The sequence below is a fragment of the Bos mutus genome, chromosome 17 (assembly GCF_027580195.1).
Source record: "Bos mutus isolate GX-2022 chromosome 17, NWIPB_WYAK_1.1, whole genome shotgun sequence".
Lineage (NCBI taxonomy): Eukaryota > Metazoa > Chordata > Mammalia > Artiodactyla > Bovidae > Bos > Bos mutus.
In genome coordinates, this window is record NC_091633.1 from 62,235,974 (window position 1) to 62,255,302 (window position 19,329).

The 19,329-nt window shown below is 45.1% G+C and overlaps 1 protein-coding gene across 5 annotated transcripts in view; it reads left to right on the forward strand.

Moving 5' to 3' along the window:
* Window positions 1–19,329, forward strand: part of ARHGAP10 (Rho GTPase activating protein 10) — a 375,463-nt gene that overhangs the window by 255,605 nt on the left and 100,529 nt on the right. For all 5 annotated transcript variants that reach the window (XM_070386636.1, XM_070386634.1, XM_070386633.1 and 2 more), the window contains 2 exons: window positions 5,590–5,695; window positions 7,082–7,241. In XM_070386636.1, the coding sequence (XP_070242737.1) occupies window positions 5,590–5,695; window positions 7,082–7,241 (266 nt within the window). The remainder of the gene's footprint in view (window positions 1–5,589; window positions 5,696–7,081; window positions 7,242–19,329) is intronic.

Here is a 19,329-nt window from a genome sequence, read left to right on the forward strand (position 1 = left end):
GAGCCACCAGGGAAGCCCATATACACTCCGCTATATATAAAATAGATTAACAACAAGGACCCACTGTATAGCACAGGGAACTATATTTAGCATCTTGTAATGACCTAAAATGAAAAAGAGTTTTAAAAATTACGATTTTATCTTAGGGTGAGATAAGTTTTATGAGTGACTTGGACTTTTCTTTGAAACATAATAGAAATGTGCACAAATAATCAGTGTGCAGTTAATGATTTTCGGTTAAGTGGAGATAGCTGTGCAGTTAGCCCTCAGGTCAAGAAACTGATCATTGAGGAATTTCCTGGTTAGGACTCTGCCTTCACCACCGAGGAGAGACAGCCGCCCCTGGTTACTGTCCCCCCTCCCCCATGCTCCTGACTTCTGACATCGTGGGTGAGGGTTGCTGCGTTTGACCTGTATGTGAATGGAATCATACAGGATACACTGACGTGTCTGGCTTTCTTAAGTTCATCTAACGAGATGTCTTCCTGTGGAGGGAACCGGCACGTCACTCTCACGGCAGTGCGGCGCCCCGTTGTGTGACTATACCGTCACCCACCTTTCTGGTCTTGATGCACGCTTGAGTTGCTTCAGTTTTGGACTGTTACCCAAGGTGCCGCTGCCAAGAACATTCCAGTGTGTGTCCTTTAGTGAGTGATCCTATGGCATGTTGGGATCACCGGGAATGTGTGTGTTCAAGATTGGTGGATTTTGCCTAACCGTCCTCCAAATTGGTTGTACCATTCAGTTATTCCCACCTAGTTAATGCATGACAGTTCCACTTGCTTCATGTCCTTATCAAAGCTTATTATTCACTTAGAGCCATCCTCATAGGTGTATAGGAGTTTTTATTTGGTTTTAATTTCTATTTTCCTGATAACTAATGAGGTTTGGTGCTTTTGCCATACATGTATGGGTCATTTAACTGTCGTCTTTCTTATATTTTTGCTCTACGCTTTCCCATTTTTCTTTCGGGTTGTCTCTCTCTCTTCTGATTGTAGGAATTCTATGTACTCTGATTGCATGTTCTTTTTAAACTATATGTATTTCCAATTTTTAGTGATTTTTTTTTTTACTGAATTTTTACTTTATCTGTTTTCTAAAATTTTAGCAGAACAGACTTTTTTTTTTAACAGTGATAAGGTGGTGAAACTATTATTTTGAAAAAGCATATTCCCTAAGTCAAGCAGAGAAAGACAAATACTGCATGATCTCACTTATTTGTGAACTTAAAAACAAACAAAAAACCTTCAAGTTCACAGACACTGGGATCAGATGAGTAGTTGACAGAGGTAGAAGACAATGAGGTGAGGAAAATGGGTGAAGAGGGATAAAAGGTACAGACGTCCAATTGTAACGTAAACGAGTCTTGAGGATGTAATGTACAGCTTGATGGCTATAGGTGGTAACACTGCATTGTATGTTTGAAAGTTGTAAGAGAGTAGATCTTAGACGTTCTCATCACCAGGAAAAAAATCTGTAACTATTTGTGGTGACAGATGTTAACTTGTTACGGTGATCATTTTTCATTTTTCAGTGTATCCAAATATTGAATTACAGTGTTGTACACCTGAAGCTAATATAATGTTACATGCCAAGTATTAAAAAGTTAAAAACAATTTAAAAGACACACTAAATTCCCCTTTCTTAATCGGCTTTGCCTTTCTTTTCCCGTCTCTGTCCTTTCTCCCACCACCCTCCTGCCCCGCCTTTTTTTCCTTTCTGGCTGAGCCTTTTGGCACACGGCACTTCTCCGACCACGGATCAATCTCGTGCCCCCTGCGGTGGAAACGCAGAGTCTTAACCACGGGAGCACCAGGGAAGTCCTCTCCTATTTTGAAGAGCTGGTTGAAACCCCGCCCGCCCTGTCCCGTCAGCACCTCGCTCTTTCACCTCCTGCTTCTGTTAGGTAGACTTTGCCGTATCTGGGGCTGCTCCTTTGGGTTTCGATTCCCCAGTCTCTCCTTAACTCCTGATGATATGATGGTGCGAGCTACCCGGTCTTCACGGGTTTCTTCTCATTTGACTGGCGACACTGAGCCTCCCTGGTCTTCTGGTCTCTTCCTCCTCCTGTGTTTTGCTTGGCTCCCTGTTGGCCTCTCCTGGAGCTCTTTTCCCCACCATGTCCTTTGTTGGCCTCTGGAGTAGTTGGGCAGCATTGGCCACGTGCCCGAGGTCACACGCTTTGGAGAGTGTGGCTAGTCTTCACCTGTAAAGCATCTTCCCCTTTACAGATAGCTGTTAGAGTGCCAGCCCTTGAATGTCACTTACTCCATCACTCACCATTGTCTTCCTCCTCAAACATGCTTTGCCTCCTGGGTTCCTGTCTGTCCATAGAACTAACTCTACTGCCAGATAACCCAGCCGAGAAACGTCTTCATCTCTGCCTCTTCCTTTGACCCGCAGCCGAGCTGAGGCTAGATCCTGTGAATTCTGCCTCTTCTGTAATAGCTCTCACATTAGAGGAACACAGACCGCAACAGTAACACAGATGACATCAGTAATGTTTGCTAACAGTTTGAGTGCCTCTCTCTGCCAGCCACTGGGGCTCAGCGCTTGACACTGGTCACCTCACTGAGTCTGAGCGGCCTGCTTAGATAGTGCTGTTCACTTTGTTTTGCAGGTGAGGAAACAGGCCTAGAGAGCTTAGGCAACTTGCCTAAGGCCACTTTGCTGTTAGTTGGGAGAAGTGATTCTACTAACTGCAGACTACACTTCTTTGCTCTGTTTTCTCATTTGTAGTTCAACCCCTTGCCAGACTTCCCTGGTGGTTCAGGTGGTAAAGAATCTGCCTGTAATGTGGGAGACCCAGGTTCGATCCCTAGATCAGGAAGATCCCCCGGTGGAGGAAATGGCAACCCACTCCAGTATCCTTGCCTGGAGAATCCCATGGACAGAGGAGCCTGGCGGGTTGTAGTCCACGGGGTTACAAAGAGCTGGACACAACTGAGTGACTAACACAACTGCTTTCCCATCTGCCTGCCCCTTCCTGCCTCGCTACTTCTTGCCCAGATAGCATTTCCCTCTTAATTTGTTCTTTTCCCCATTCAGATTCATCCTCCAAAAATTTCAGGTGTATCTTCCCCTCTGCTCATATTCTTTCTTGCTTTACTTTCAGTGACTAATTTAGAAGCCATCAGTAAAGACAGTTCTTTTTTTAAAAAAATTTTTATTAGAGTGTAGTTGATTCACAATGATGTGTTAGTTTCATGCGTACAGCAAAGTGAATCAGTTACACACGTACATACACACACACGTATATATATATTTACCCTTCATTAGATTCTAGCTCATATAGGCCATCACAGAGTATTAAGTAGAGTTCCCTGTGCTACAGAGTAGGTTCTTACTAGTTAACTGATTTGTGTATAGTGTGTGTATGTCAATCCCAGCCTCCAGTTTATCCTCCCTGTTACCTTTGATAACTACACGTTTGTTTTCTACATCTGTCACTCAATTTTTGTTTTGTAAATGAGTTCATTTGTACCTCTTTTAAAAAAGATTCCGCATATAAGCAATATATGGTATTTGTCTGACTTCACTCAGTGTGACAATCTCTAGGTCCGTCCGAGTCACTGCCGGTGGCCTTATTTTGTTCTTATGGATGAGTAATATTGGTCTTTACAGACCAAAGTTTGGTTGTGACCACCTTTCTATAAGTTGAAGCTGCCCTCTGTGAGGAGGCTGTGTACTTTCTCACACTGTTTGCCGAATGCAGAATGTACCCCTCACCTCCCAGTTCCGCCTGTCCCTGAAACCTTTCCTGTTTTTCAAGCCCCTGCTTCAATGCTCTCCCTTATGTGAAGCCTTCCTGCGCGTCCCTGCCAGCTCTCTGTGAACTTCCACAGCAGTTTGCAACCTTCCTTCCTGATGTGGTAACCTGAGCAGCTAATTCTTGTTAGCCACTTCTTTGACACCTCTGAAAACTCAAGCATAATTTTCGATATTGTGTTTTTTTTTTTTTTTTTGATGTGTTCCATGATTTTCCATCAACACAATAAAAGGAATTTGGGGACATTGTTCATAAGAGCCATGGATGATAAGACCAAAGTCTAAGGCATTAAGGGACTATATTTGTTCCCTTAAGCTGCTGTGACAAAGAACCACAAACAGAATGGCTTAAAACAGGAGAAGTATATTCTCTTACAGTTCAAGAGGTGAGGTCCCCAATCAAGGTGTCAGCAGGGCCTGCTCCCTTGGAAGACTCTAGGGCAGGGTCCTTCGTTGCCTCCTCCACCTTCTGACGTTTCCTGGCAATTCTCAGTGACCCTTGGCTTGTAGCTTCATCACTCCATTGACACATAGAGTCTCTCCTGTGTCTGCCTTCACAGTGGTCGTCTCCCCCCATGCTTTTGTTTTCTTATAAGGGCAGCAGTCATATTGGACTTGGGGCTTCCCTGGTGGCTCAGCTGGTAAAGAACCTGCCTGCTAGTGCAGGAGACACAAGAGACCCGGGTTCAATCCCTGGGTTGGGAAGATTCCTTGGAGAAGGAGATGGCAACGTGCTCCAGTATTCTTGCCTGGAAAATTCCACGGACAGAGGAGCCTGGTGGGCAGCACCACATTTCTCCACTGTTGTCTCATCTGAACTAATGACATCTTCAGTGACCTGTTCTAAATAAGCACTGAGTCAGGCACAGCGTGTGATCCCAATGTTTTGACATCTGGGGCCTGACTGACCCTGGGGAGACTGTCCTTTGCAGGGCTAACCAATTCCTAGAGATATTTAACCTTTGCACAGTTTCCATGTGCGAACTAACCAATCCAGAGCCCACGTTGCCTCCCTGACCCCACCTTTCAGGTTCTGACGTTCCAGGCCAACATTCTCCTGCCTTAGTAACCCCAGGACCAGGTGCCAGATAATCAGGAACAGTCTTTATATCCCTGAGCCTGTTCAAAGATTTGGACCAACCAATCCTAAGCCTGCTTACCCTGCCTTGTTCCTTCAGAAAGAGAGCACAGTAAAGCAGCTTGCCCTCACCTCCTGACCGCCCCTGGTGCTTCACCACATGGCCCTGCCTGGCATTGCATTTCCCCTTATTTCTAGGGATCTGTGAGGATCAGCTTCTTCCTTCATGACAGTTTTCATGTCTGTGTGTCTTACCATACCTGATGAAAACGAGATGGTACATTTAAAAACATTCAACTCTGTGATACCAGGAGTTAGAATTTCAGCACATCATTTTGGGGGATAAAATTTAACACATCAAAGGAAAGAAGCCACTTGGTGAGATTTTATTTGCATTCCTCTGTGAGGTGGTGACCCATGACTAGAGTCAACAGGTAAGTAAGGAGCAGACTCGAGGAGCAGCATGCCAGAGTGAGAAGCCATGGTCCCTTTCTGTTCTGAAATACCAGCAGAGGGAAAGGCGTTATTTGCCGCTGCACTGAAATTACATCATAGGGGAGGCATAGAAGATTCATAATAGGGAGAAAGATGGATTTTCTTTTCCTTTGAATGGAGGCAAAATGCGTGTAAATTCTGTGCTTGAAGATTTAATGGATGAGCTGTTGCAATTGTTTGTTTTCAGGCCCATATTTCATTCTGAATTCTCTGCTAACTTTTCTGTTTTTCTTTTTTTTTTTTAAAAGAGAGCGGCAGCCCGGAATCTCGTGTTAATGCCATCCATTTCTTGGTACACAAACTGCCAGAAAAAAATAAAGAAATGTTGGATATTTTGGTGAAACACTTAACTAAGTAAGCCTCTTTTTCTTCCTGACTTGCTTTATTTAGTTCTGGGTGCCATGTGGTGGTGTGGGTCTGTAAGGCTTTGAACTGGGGCTGCGGACCCAATACCAGAGCCACACCTGCAAGTGCAGGCTGGACGCTTGCCTCGCTGTGTGTGTTTTGGACAAGAGTGATGAAATGTGATGCTCATGAAGTCGTATAATTATTTGCTTAACTTCACTGCCAGCAACTCAGGGTTTGATTAGAAGTAAGAAAAGAGAATCTTAAACATTTCCCTATACACTGATTCTGGCCATGTGATTATAAGTCTGTTAGCAAATTTAGCTTGGTTTCACACCTTCCTAACTCTGAGTCTGCATGGATATATCCTTGAAGTTTGTTTAATCCAGTAGTAGGCAGTTATTTCATTCAATCCATTCCATTTTTTTTTTCACTCCCTCTTTACAAAGTAAGCAAAATCTAATAATTCAGTGGGGAAATTAGCTCTTTCGTCATATATAAATGGCTCCTAGGTCACTGTAATTGTAGAATTTTAGAGGTGGGAGGAAGCTGAGGAACACTGTGTTTTATAACCTGTATTTCACACACACACACAAGAAACTGAAGGTGAGAAAATATTGTGGCTTCCAGGGCTTCTCCTGCTGTAGAGCCATTCATTCATGTGGCCTGCCAGTGTTTTCTGAGTGCCTTCTAAGGTGTTAGTTGAACACATAGTTGAACAAGATAAAGTCCCTGTCTTTGTGAAGTACCTTCTTTCTAGGAGGGAAAAGATAATGAACAGACTACAAATAAAAATCATGTCAGGTGGCAAATGGTAAAAAGGCTCAGTAAGAGTGAGGGATAAAGAATATGTATTGGGTTTGGGACTATTAAGAGTTGTGATGGAGGGTCTTTTCAAGGATAAGACCTTTGAGTGGAGACTTGAATTGGGTGGCAGGCTGCTGAGAACAGTCGCCCAGGTTGTTGGCTGCACAGTGGAGTATGGGTGTTCTGACCAAGCTCTGTGTGCTCGTGACGATGCTTCTTACAAAGGCGCCAAGTGGTCTGGGAGTCCCTGGAAACAAGTGTATAACGACCAGGGGAAAGAAGGGGTGTTCTTAGCAGAAAGGAACAGACAGTACATGAAGGCCCTCAGGGACACAGGCTTAGCGTAGACATAGAATTATTAAGAATGGTGCTGTGGTTAAACAGAGCATCAAAGAAAAGGAAGGAAGTGGGAAGGCAGGTAGGGTCCCCAGCTGTGGTGCCCTGCCAGGCGTGGCTATTACAGTGGCGGACACTGAGGCCAGTTGAGTCCGGCTTCTTGCCTGTAGGGAAAGGCAGAGTTGCAGACATCCCACGGCCACTGCCCCTTCTTTTAACCAGAGACCTTTCTACCCCCTTTCATCTTATTAGTGTTTCAAATCACTCCAAGCAGAACCTCATGACCGTGGCAAATTTAGGAGTGGTGTTTGGACCAACTCTCATGAGGCCGCAGGAAGAGACTGTTGCTGCCATCATGGATTTGAAGTTTCAGAACATCGTTGTGGAAATTTTAATTGAAAACCATGAAAAGGTAAAAGTGCCTTTTTTCTCCTTTCCTTAGGGTAATTCCTGTTCGGGGCTTATTTCCATATGAGGTACGCCTGTCCTCTTAGTTTTTTGTGTAATGATTTTATGATCATGATGGCAAGCCTGGTTCTGAGAAGTCCTCATGGAGTTTGTGTCTTTGGTGGAGTTCTATAAATCTGAAGCTTTCCTAGGCTTCTGCTATTCCCCTGGTTTAAGGAAGCACCATTTATTCCAGATGTTGTAGACTGTTTCTTGCGGCCCTGTTCCTCGCCTTGGATTTCCCACGCAGATTCTGTTTTCTGTAACATGGGGAAAACGTGTTGTCGGTCCGTTTCACACTCTCCCCAGAAAACCACACACACCTGCCCCCTCTCCTCACAGCTATGCCAACAATTTCAAGAGATCCACATGCATTCTTGAACCTGGGGCCTCCAGGTTGAGAATCTCTGGCTTAAAATGAATAATCTCTTGGGTAACATCCTATTGTTTGTTTCTCTGTATTCAGAGGAATACATGAGTTTTCAAATAAATGGACTCTTTCAAGATCTTTTAGGATTTTTTCCTTCTCTTCTGTTCATATAGAGCAGGACCTAACTTTCCTCATTCTTCTTTTTTTTTTTTTTAAATAATTTTTATTGAGGTATAATTGCCTTACAGTGTTGTGTTATTTTCTACTCTACAGCATGATGACTCAGCTGTAGAGTAGATATACATATGTATACAGACATACAGCTGTACAGTAGATATGCATACATATGCATCTGTATGCATATGTATACAGATATACAGCTGCACAGTAGATATGCACATACATGTATCCCCTCTTTTTTGGTTTTCTTTCCCATTTGGGTCGCCACAGAGCACTGTGCAGACTTGTCTGAACTGCACAGTATGCTCTCACTAGTTACGTATGTTATTCATCGTGTCAGGAGTGTATATATGTCAGTCCCAATCTGCCAGTTCACCCCATCCCTCTTCCCCACTTGGTATCCATAAGTTTGTTCTCTCCATCTGTGTCTCTGTGTTTGCTTTGCAAATAAATTCATCTATAGCATTTTTCTAGATTCTACATATATGTGTCAATATACAGTACTTGTTTTTCTCTTTCTGACTTACTTCACTCTGTATCACAGACTCTAGGTCCACCCGTGTCTCTACAAATGTTCCAATCTCGTTCCATTTTATGGCTGAGTAATATTCCATTGTATATACGTACATCTTCTTTATCCGTTCCTCTGTTGATAGACACTTAGATTGCTTCCGTGTCTGACTATTGTAAACAGTGCTGCAGTGAACATTAGGGTGCACAGGTGTTTTTTGAGTTATGGTTTTCTTACTTCTAAGACAGGGAATTGGAAAACGGTTAAGATGATTGGTCAACAACTTTAATTGCTTACTAAATTTTGTAAAACATTGGGATTGCGTTATATGGTAAGCATGTATTAGGTGCTGGGAGGTGAAGACAAGCATTACAACCCCTGATGGAAAGTATGTCACCATCTGGGGGCTTGGAGTCGTGTTCTGGGAACTGTGTCCCACAGCTCACATCCCTAACATCTGGTGCAAGTGTACTTACTTTTCTAGTTGTTACCCGTTTCTCTCTTCTAGATCTCTGAGGACAGAGATCTTTTTGCACCTTTAGAATAAATCCTGGTACTCCTTAGGCACTCTGTTAATATTTATTTGGTGAATTAATGGATTCAGTAAAATATATGGAGGTCAGAGAAGTGGGAAGGAGACAGAGAGAGGTGTAGTCCCTTTGGCAAAGCGGGGGAGAATGTTCCTTGGATTCTTGTGTCTTCTGCTGCTGGAGCAATTCTAGCTTACGAGAATGTCACTTCCCACTGAAAAGTGAGGCTTGAAACCTAGTTAGAGATTCACTTTATGAGGGTGGCAAAAGCACCTTGCTTATGGGTGTCAGACATTGGTGGGTTTTTGCTTTGTTTTGTTTTTCGGCAGCTAGTGGTGCATTTATGCCTCCTTTCATGGTCCCGTTAAACCTCGTTAGCGTGGACAGTGAGCTGTCCAGTAAGACAGCTTCATGGCACAATGCTACTATTCGTTTTGTGGAAAAGAAATAATTAGACTCTAAGCTTCAAGAAAATGTTTAGGAGCGCAGCTGTCATTAGGTTAAATTCCAATTAGAGGACTTTTATTCAATTTATTTATGAAAATACCGACTCTGGGTCTTGCTCTGGGTTAAAAGGCTCCCCCCGCCTAATGCTGCAGCTCCCCATTTTCTTCTCTTATTTGGTGCTGGGGAGATAAGTACCTGATTCTCTTCTTCTGGGAAGTAGTGAGGGCTACTTACCCTGTTAACAAATCTTACAGGAACTTCCAAGCAGCATTGTCGAGCCAATTACAATAGTTACCGCAGATGGGACTGGACCCATGCGTGGAGCTGGAGTTTTATAAAATTAAGTGGAGGGCTTCTGGTCTGCGCTCTCCCCTTTGCTGTGGCCAAGCTAGGTGGTGCTGTGAATGCACAGCTGGTACTCACTGAAGTCCTGAGGTCTCCTACCAAGAGGAGATGAGATACTCAGTTTCAGATTGTTCCCTGAATGTGTGGGCTCATGTTTGGGTCACCCTAAGGGTTGCTTGGGGTGGGGACGTTCAGTTCAGTTCAGTCGCTCAGTCGCTCAGTTCAGTCGCTCACTCTTTGCTATCCCACGAACCGCAGCACGCCAGGCCTCCCTGTCCATCATCAACTCCCGGAGTCCACCCAAACCCACGTCCATCGAGTCGGTTATGCCATCCAACCATCTCATCCTCTGTCGTCCCCTTCTCCTCCTGCCCTCAATCTTTCCCAGCATCAGGGTCTTTTCAAGTGAGTTAGCTCTTTGCATCAGGTGGCCAAAGTATTGGATTTTCAGCTTAAACATCAGTCCTTCCAATGAACACCCAGGACTGATCTCCTTTAGGATGGACTGGTTGGATCTCCTTGCAGTCCAAGGGCGGTTAGCTTGGATTAATGAACATTTTTGAGAACTTAATTTCTCTATTCTCTCTTTTTTCCCCCCTTCAATTTCATCTTTGTGCACTTTTTTTTTAAAGATTTTTTTTAATGTGGACCATTTTTTAAAAAGTCTTTATTGAATTTGTTAAGATATTTTGCTTTATGTTTTGTTTTTTGGGCCCTGAGGCATGTGGGATCTTGTCTCCCTCACCAGGGATTGAACTGCAGCCCCACATTGAAAGCACGGAATCCTAACCACTGGCCCGCCTGGGAAGTCCTGCCCGTGTCCACTCTCACTCTCACTCCCAGCTTTTCGTTTCTGTTCGGGCTTCACGTAAGAGTCTGTGCTCAGCTCTGAGGAAGGGTATTTCTGCCGACGGGTGGTTTTGTGGAAACACTTCCTGTGGACATCTGGCCCCACCTGGGCCGTACGTTTCCTTGACAACTGATCTCCATATTCCACCTAAAGAGGCTGATGTTTGTCTTGAATGTGGTGAAAGAGGGATATGTTGATAGTTCCTTTTCATGTTTGAGAGCAAAGAGAAAAATGAGAAAGGATAGGAAATGTGAGAAAGAATAGTCTCGTGAGGAAGGAAAAAAAATTATAATTCAAGAAAGAGGGGAAACTAGCAGCGAAATGAAACGGCCAAAATGACAATGGAAGGAAAATGTTTTCTTGTCCTTAGTTACTTATTTTTCTTCCCTAGGAATGTGAAATATGTTAACTCTGACCAGGAAAGTTGCTAAGTCAGAAAAGGAAACTTTCAACAGATAATTAAAGCAAGAAAGCTCCAGATTAATTTTGGAGTTGGAAAAGGACCCCTGGTTAATCTTTGGAGATTACATTTTATCCAAGCCTCTTTGCTGTTTTCATAAAATCCATATGTACTTTATAGGAAACCTAATCCATATGTTTTGGCTTCACTTCCACTCAATACATTAAGATGTTGTTTTAAAAGAAGTGTTCATGAGCCAAAAATATTACCAAGGTCTTTTTTCCTTTGCAAACCAGAAAATTGCATTTCCCAGATGGAAAGGGTACTGTGAAATTCCCAGGGATTTTCAAATAGGGGTTACACCTTAGAATTTGTGAGTTTTGCATTTGTTTTGTTCTTAAAGTATACAGTTGATCCCTTGGTATCTGTGGGGAGTTGGTTCCAGGATCCCCTGCAGATACCAAAATCCACAGATTTTCTAGTCCCTTATATAAAATGGCATAGTATTTGCACATATCCTATGCACATTTTCCTGTGAGACTTCCCTGGTGGCTCAGATGGTGAAGCATCTGCCTACAATGCGGGAGACCCGGGTTCAATCTCTAGGCTGTAAAGATCTCCTAGAGAAGGAAATGGCAACCCACTCCAGTATTTTAGCCTGGAAAATCCCATGGACGGAGGAGCCTGGTGGGCTATAGTCCATGGGGTCACAAAGAGTCGGACTGAGCAACTTCACTATACACATTTTCCTGTATTCTTTACATCATCTCTAGATTACTTGTATTGATAATACCTAATACAATGCAAATGCTGTGTAAATAGTTGCCAGTGTGGGGCAAATGCAAGTTTTGCTTTTTGGAACTTTCTGGAATTTTTTTCTAAATAGTTTTGATATGCTGTGGACTGAATCTGCTAATGGGGAACCCATGGAGGGCCAACTAGTTGAGGATTAATTCAGTACATCTGTCACGAGCGCCTGCTCTGCATCAGACACAGTGTGAGATTTGAGAGAAGTGAAGACAATCCTGTAGGGAAAAGAAGAAATGAAGTGGTGGAGGGTAAGTGTGCTCAGACAGAAGAGAGAAAGCTGCCGGGAGTTTATGAGCAGAGTTTATGTCCAGCTGCGGGGAATCTGGAAGGCTTCCTGAAAAGGTGACTTGAATAGGTTGTAGCATGGAGTTTGAACAGGTGGAGGTGTTTTAAGGGGGCATTTCAGGTATGAGGCATCATGTAATCAGAGAAGCAGCGAGTCGGTGTGTGTTCTGGGAATGCACCTCTTGTTGGAACGCGGGCGAGTGGCACTAGATGAGATTGGAAAGAGATTCAGACCAGGTGTGGGGAGGTTGAGACTGCCACCATAGGACTTGGGGTTTAATTTTGGAGGTACCAGGGCCTCTCATCGTTTTGAAGTGAGCTGCTTAATCTGGCAGCAAGGTTTGCCATGAAAGCAGAGGAGTGAAGGGCCAGGTGAGAGGTCTATGGAACGCTGGTGGGAATGGGGCATTTCCAGGGGAGAGCATCAGTTTGTGAGGTGGAAGAGACAAAATCCAGCTGCCGGATTTGTGGGGCGCCTCAGAGGAAGGGGTTATAAATGATGCTGGGTACTCCATCTCAGGAGAATATTGGTGTTATTAATGAAAGAAGGGAAGAATGTGTTTGGGGCAGGAGTAAGATTGAGTTTAGTTTATAACATGTGGGATTTTAGTGGTTGTCTGGATATCTAGCAAGATCAGCCCAGCATTGGAAAAGACCCTGATTCTGGGAAAGACTGAAGGCAGGAGGAGAAGGGGCGGCAGAGGATGAGATGGTTGAATGGAATCACCGACTCAATGGACATGGATTTGAGCAAACTCAAGAAGGACAGGGAAGCCTGGACTGCTGCAGTCCATTGGGTTGCAAAGAGTCGGATACGACTTAGCGACTGAACAACAAAGCCCAGCAGGCAGTTGGGCTTTATTTAGTGATGCCAGTTGCTCTCAGGAGACAGGCAAGCTTGAGGGCTAATGGAAGACATGTTTTCTCCAAGAGTAAGATGTCTGTTGAGAGCAGCTTTTAAGGCCGTAAGTGCATGAGTGTTCAGGAGTGGGTAATTAGTCTAGATCTACTTTGGGTGTTTCCCGTGTCACAGAAGGACATACAGGAGCAAAAGTCAGAGCCTTCTTGACAGGGAAGGGAAGGCTGGTGTGGACTCCTGCACCTGCACTGACCATGGCTTGGTCATCATTCTCATACCTGATCTTCTGTTAGCTCACAGCTGGGGCGGGGATGATCCTCAGAGGAGCTTAGCTAAACTAAGTGTCAAGAACCCTCCTGAGTTATAGGGTCTATTTCAGTTGAGCATGTTCTGTTATTTTATATATTTCTAATGTCATAAAAGAAATTTATGTTTATAATGTGACTCCCTCCATGCCTCTGCCCTGATCTGTTCCCCCAGGGCCCTTGAACATTCAGAAGAGCCTTTGAGGATCATCAAAAAAAAGCAAAAATCCTATGTCACAGTGGTTTTCTTTTATTGTCTGCTTCATTTTATGTTCTTATTGAAAGTGGCAATTTATATCAAGTGTATAAAGTTACTCTCAAGAAAATCACTTCACAAAGTATGTATCATACTACAGTTATAATCTAAGTTATATTTATCTCGTTAAGGATTTTGGTTGGATTTTCAGTGTGATGGGTTTGCTCTCAAGGTCATTGATTCTGAGGGACAGTAGGTGATGTGGTTTTTTCCTGGTTTTAGCTTGTGTACAGTACAATTTCTGGGGACCTCAAGGTGCTGACAATTATGTTTTGTTTACATAAATCTTTTCCTCTACGAGGATTCCTGTAACTCTGCTACAAGAAGCATTGTTGCCTTTGAAATAGGCTCAGAGTCAGCCTGTGTCATTTTTTTTCTTTTTGATTGTGCTGTGTGGCATGCAAGGTCTTAGTTCCCTGACCAGGGATTGAACCTGGACCCCGGCAGTGAAAGCGTGGAGTCCCAACTACTGGATCACCAGGGAAATCCCTGTGTCTTTTTTTCTTGCTGAGAAAACAGAAGCTGTTGGAGATGGTCATGTGCTGTGGTAAAGGCTGATGTGACGTTCCTGTTCATGAGTTTCTTCAGTAGGCTTCCTTTAGCCTTCTTTTTTTGTAACGTGGGTTGCAAAGTTCTTGACTAGCCTGTATCCCCGTCACAGGAACCTCCCAGGTGGCTTGTGGTAAAGAATTTGCCTGCCAGTGCAGGGGATGTAGATTCAGTCCCTGGGTTGGGAAGATCCCCTTGAGAAACGGAATGGCAACCCATGCCAGTATTCTTGCCTGGAGAATTCCATGGACAGAGAGAGGAGCCTGGCGGGCTATAGTCCATGGGTTGCAAAGAAGAGTTGGATGGGGCTGAGTAACAGAGCATGCTTGCTGTTTATCACAGAGCATTTAGTAGTAATAAAGGTGAGACGGGCGTACATGTTTCCCCTCAGGTGTGCAGCGCAATCCCCAGATGTTAAATTATATCCCGTGGAGAGGGGTATCCGATGGGGGTGGGGGTGGGGGCGGGTATGATTCACTTCTGCTAACCTTGGGACTGACTGTCTGACCTTGCATCCAGTGGATTTTCCCAAAGCTAGAAGAGTCTGTCCGTGACTGGTGGGATGGATGGCGGGATGGATTCCCTGTTTGGGCCCCACCTGCAGGCCAGCAGCAGCCATGTGAGTTCTGGTTGGGGTATGGGGAGCCCGTTCCTCCATTCCTGTGGATACAGAAACCACACACCCAGCCTGGCCGTCTCCTGGTCTCTTGTCATCCTTTAACTCCAGTGAGACCCAAGTGAGCAGCGTGCAAACCATTTTTCCCAGAGTATGAGGAACCTTCCGGTCTTAGCACACGCTTGTTGTTTAATGGGAGAAAGATTCTTTTTCAAAAAGAACCCAACCTAAAATGCATCTTGATTTAGCTTTGCTGGCACTGGGTTGCTAGGCAGCACCCATTTTCATGTGCGAGAAAAAGAAATGTCTGAAACCCCAGCAACAACAATAAAACTCCTAAGTTTCTGAAAGTTGAGTCTGCCTGAGTTGTGATCACTCAGAGCAGAGGTCAAACTCTGTGGCAAGACTATTTTGAGAACTTTTCAAAGTTTTTTTTTTTTTTCTTTCCAGTTTTCATAAATGTTGACCTCCTTGGCATAGCCGTGAAAACATACTTTACTGTTGGATTTATTTTTTTTTCTCTCAACAGGGCAATGCATTTTCTGGAGCGTTTACAAAGAAGCTTTATTATTCTTTTTAATTGGAGGATAATTGCTTTACAATATTGTGTTGGTTTCTGCATATAAATATATATTGAGGAGAAAAAAGTGTTAGTTGCTCAGTCGTGTCTGACCCTTTGCAACCCCATGGACCATAGCCTGCCAGGCTCCTATGTCCATGGGATTTTCCAGGCAATAATACTGGAGTGGGTAGCCATTTCCTTCTCCAGGGGATCTTCCCAACCCAGCGATTGAACCCGGGTATCCTCCGTTTCAGGCAGATTCTTTACCATCTGAGCCACCATATATATATAATGTCTCCCTTCTTGAACACTCCCTCCCCACCAGCCCACCCACTAGGTCATCACAGGGCACTGAGCTGAGCTCCCTGTGCTGCACAGCAGCTTCCCAGCAGCTCCCTATTCTGCACGTGATATTGTATATATGGCACCCCACTCCAGGACTCTTGCTGGGAAAATCCCATGGACGGGGGAGCCTGGTGGGCTGCAGTCCACGGGGTCGCGAAGAGTCGGACATGACTGAGCGACTTCACTTTCACGTTTCACTTTCCTGCATTGGAGAAGGAAATGGCAACCCACTCCAGTGTTCTTGCCTGGAGAATCCCAGGGACGGGGGAGCCTGGTGGGCTGTCGTCTATGGGGTCGCACAGAGTTGGACATGACTGAAGTGACTTAGCAGCAGCAGCAGCGTATATATGTCAACGTTACTTTCTAAATTTGTCCCACCTCCTCCTTCCCCACCGTGTCCATAAGTCTCTTCTCTGTCTGCGTCTCTCTTTCTTCCCTGTAAATAGGTTCATCAGTACTGGTTTTCTAGATTCCATATATATGCACAGATATACGATATTTATTTTTCTCTTTTTGAAGAAAGGAGCCTTAGAAGCACAGGAAACTTGCTTCTTCCTTCCTTTAAGGTGAGTTGGAAAATAATAATGACGTTGTCTTCTGTTCTTTTCCTTTGGCTCCAGCATGAGGCGTCTCTGCTGTGTTGTAACTGTGTAGATGGTAGGCAGTATTTCCCCAGGGGACTGTAGCATGGCTTGATGTGAGAAAATTTGGGAGATGGGGGCCTTTTCTTCTGGAGCATTTTTGTGTCCAGTAGAGATGAGATGCTGGGACTGTCTCAGGAGGATGGAAGAGCTTCAGCACAGAAGAGGGAGATGGGGGAGATGATTCTCTCTTGTGTAAGAAAGCATGCCCAGTACAAGTGAGTGGAACTTGCCGGAAGATGAGTTTTTAATTTAGTAGAAGGAAGAACTCCGTAGGTTTTTGCGATTTACGTATGTATCTCTTTGGGCTGTGCTGGGTCTTCCTCGTCGTGGGGTGTTCTCTGGTTGCGGTGGATGGGGGCTGCTGTTCGTCATGATGTGCAGGCTTCTCACTGTGGTGGCTTCTCTTGTCGTGGAAGCATGGGCCCCAGGGTGTGAGAGCTCGGGAGTTGTGGCATGTGGACTTAGCTGCTCCTCAGCATGTGGGATCTTCCCAGACCAGGGATCGAACCCATGTGCCCCAGAGTGGCAGTGCATTCTTAACTCTTGGACTACCAGGGAAGCCCCATAATATTTTTAATCATGAGACTGTGTTCCTGGTAGAGATAGGTCTGAGGAGTTGAAGAAAAGCTGGCAGATGGCTGAGGTCTGGCCCAATCTGGAAGTCTTGGCCAGAGACTCTGGAGACGCAGAGCTGCAAAGACAGGTCCTCAGAGTTTGTCTCAGTGCTTGGAGCTTGCACTCAGTCAGTGTTGAAATAGTTAAAAATAGCAAGGAGGATTCTGATCCTTTTGGTCACCTCCCTTTTTTGTTATTTATATTCCCAGCATCATCCAGAGGTCTTGGAAGGGAAGATAAGGATCCAAGTGCTGGGTTTGTGTGGGAGGGCTCTGGAGAAACCACCATCAGTGCCTTTTCTTAGGGGGCAGCAGAGTGTGGGGTGTTTACTGGCTTTTGCATGGACAAATCTCCCCCTCCCTCCTTTAAATTTTCTTTGTAAAATCAAGAAACCAGCTTTCAGACCTGGCTCTTCTGTATCTCTCAAGCTCAAATTTGGTTTGGTTGAGAAGTCATGTCTCTTGTGACCCCATGAACTGTAGCCTGCCAAGCTCCTCTGTCCATGGGATTTTCCAGGCCAGAATAGTGGACCGGGTTGCTGTTTTCTTCTCCAGGAGGTCTTCCTGCAGGATCGAACCTGGATCTCCTGCATTACAGGTGGATTCTTTACCAGCTGAGTCACCAGTGAAACCCCAAGCTCAAATGGAGAACAGTAATAATTCCAGTAGCCAGTATTAACATAGGGGTGATGATGTGCTGGTACCAGGTTCTGCTCCTGACATGACATTTTATTGCAGTAGTCTGCAGACGGGATCACAGAATGCAGCAGAGTGGGCTCGAGCGCAAAATTCCTTGGGTTGGAATCTTAGCTCCACCAGGTATGTGACTTTGGGGCCTCAGGGCCCCCCACTGACCCTCATTGTCAATTTTCTCATCCGTGAAAGAAGAAAAGCTAAAGTATCTATCCAGTCGAGACCTACGCGAGGATGTTGGGAGCTATTTTACAGATGAAGAAAACGAGGCTCAGTAACTTGCTCAAGGGGCTGAGCTGGGGTTTAAACACAGTCTTTCTGCCTCCAAAGTCTTCTCCTAACATCTGTGCTGTAGCTGACTGACGAAGTATGCATAACTCTGTACATTTTATGTCAAACAGCTGTAGTGACTTATTTGTATTTTTGAACAGACTTTGCATATTTTAGAACAGTTTTAGGTTTATAACAAAATTGAGAGGAAGGTCCAAAGAGTTCCCCTACCCGTCCCCCCCACCTCAACCCGTGGGGGTCCCCCCCTCCTCAACCCCGTCCCCACACATACACAGCCTCCCTGACGCATGCATAGCTTCCTCCATCGTCGACACCTGCCACCTGAGGGGTCCATCTGTTAGAACTGAGGAACCCACCTGGACACATCATTATCACCAGAGTTTACTCAGGGTTCCCTTGTGGTGGTGTTCCTTCTTCAGTCAGTTCAGTCACTCAGTCATGTCCAACCCTTTGCGACCCCATGGACTGCAGCACCGGAGAAGGCAATGGCACCCCACTCCAGTACTTTTGCCTGGAAAATCCCATGGATGGAGGGGCCTGGTAGGCTGCAGTCCATGGGGTCGCTAGGAGTCAGACACGACTGAGCGACTTCACTTTCACTTTTCACTTTCATGCATTGGAGAAGGAAATGGCAACCCACTCCAGTGTTCTTGCCTGGAAAATCCCAGGGACCGGGAAGCCTGGTGGGTTGCCGTCTCTGGGGTCGCACAGAGTTGGACACGACTGAAGCGACTTAGCAGCAGCAGGACTGCAGCACGCCAGGCCCCCTGTCCATCACCACCCCTTGGAGACTGCTCAAAACTTATGTCCATTTCGTCAGTGATGCCATCCAACCATCTTATTCTCTTTTGTCCCCTTCTCCTGCCTTCAGTCTTTCCCAGAATCAGGATCTTTTCCAGTGAGTCTTCTTCACATCAGCTGGCCAAAGTATTGGAGCTTCAGTATCAGTGCTTTCAGTGAATAGTCAGGACTGTACCTTCTTGGGTTTGGCCAAACACATTACAAGCTTTATTCATCATAATCATCGGTGTGTTTTCATGGTCCTGGATATCCTGTGCTCAGCCTGTTCATCCCTTCCCTCCCCTACACCCTCCACCCCCGGCCCAGCATCACTGATCTTTCATTGTTTTCACGATGCTGCCTTTTTCAGAATGTCATGTAGTTAGACTCCTACAGGATGAGCCTTTCCAGATTGGTTTCTTTCACTTAGTACTGTGTGTTTAAGGCTCCCCCAAGTCTTTTCATGGCTTGGTAGCTCATTTCTTTTTAGTGCTGACTTGTTTGTAGTTTGAGAGAACCAGGATGATTGTTCTGTAAATGACTATTACGACCAGTAGGTAAGGACTCCTCTTCCCTGACCTCCTTCCCACCCCTAAGATGGCTTTCCTGTGACATACACCCCAGCGGACAGGGTCAGGCCTCTCATCTTCACTGCTGATAAAAGCTCTAGGTAAGCCCTGGAGGTCATTCTCTTCCTCCTCTTCATTGCCATCAAATTGAGAGGAAGGTATCAAAGGTTTCCCATACCTGTTCCCCAACCACCACCCCCACACCATCCCCATGCATGCACAGCCTCCCCCGTTATCAACAC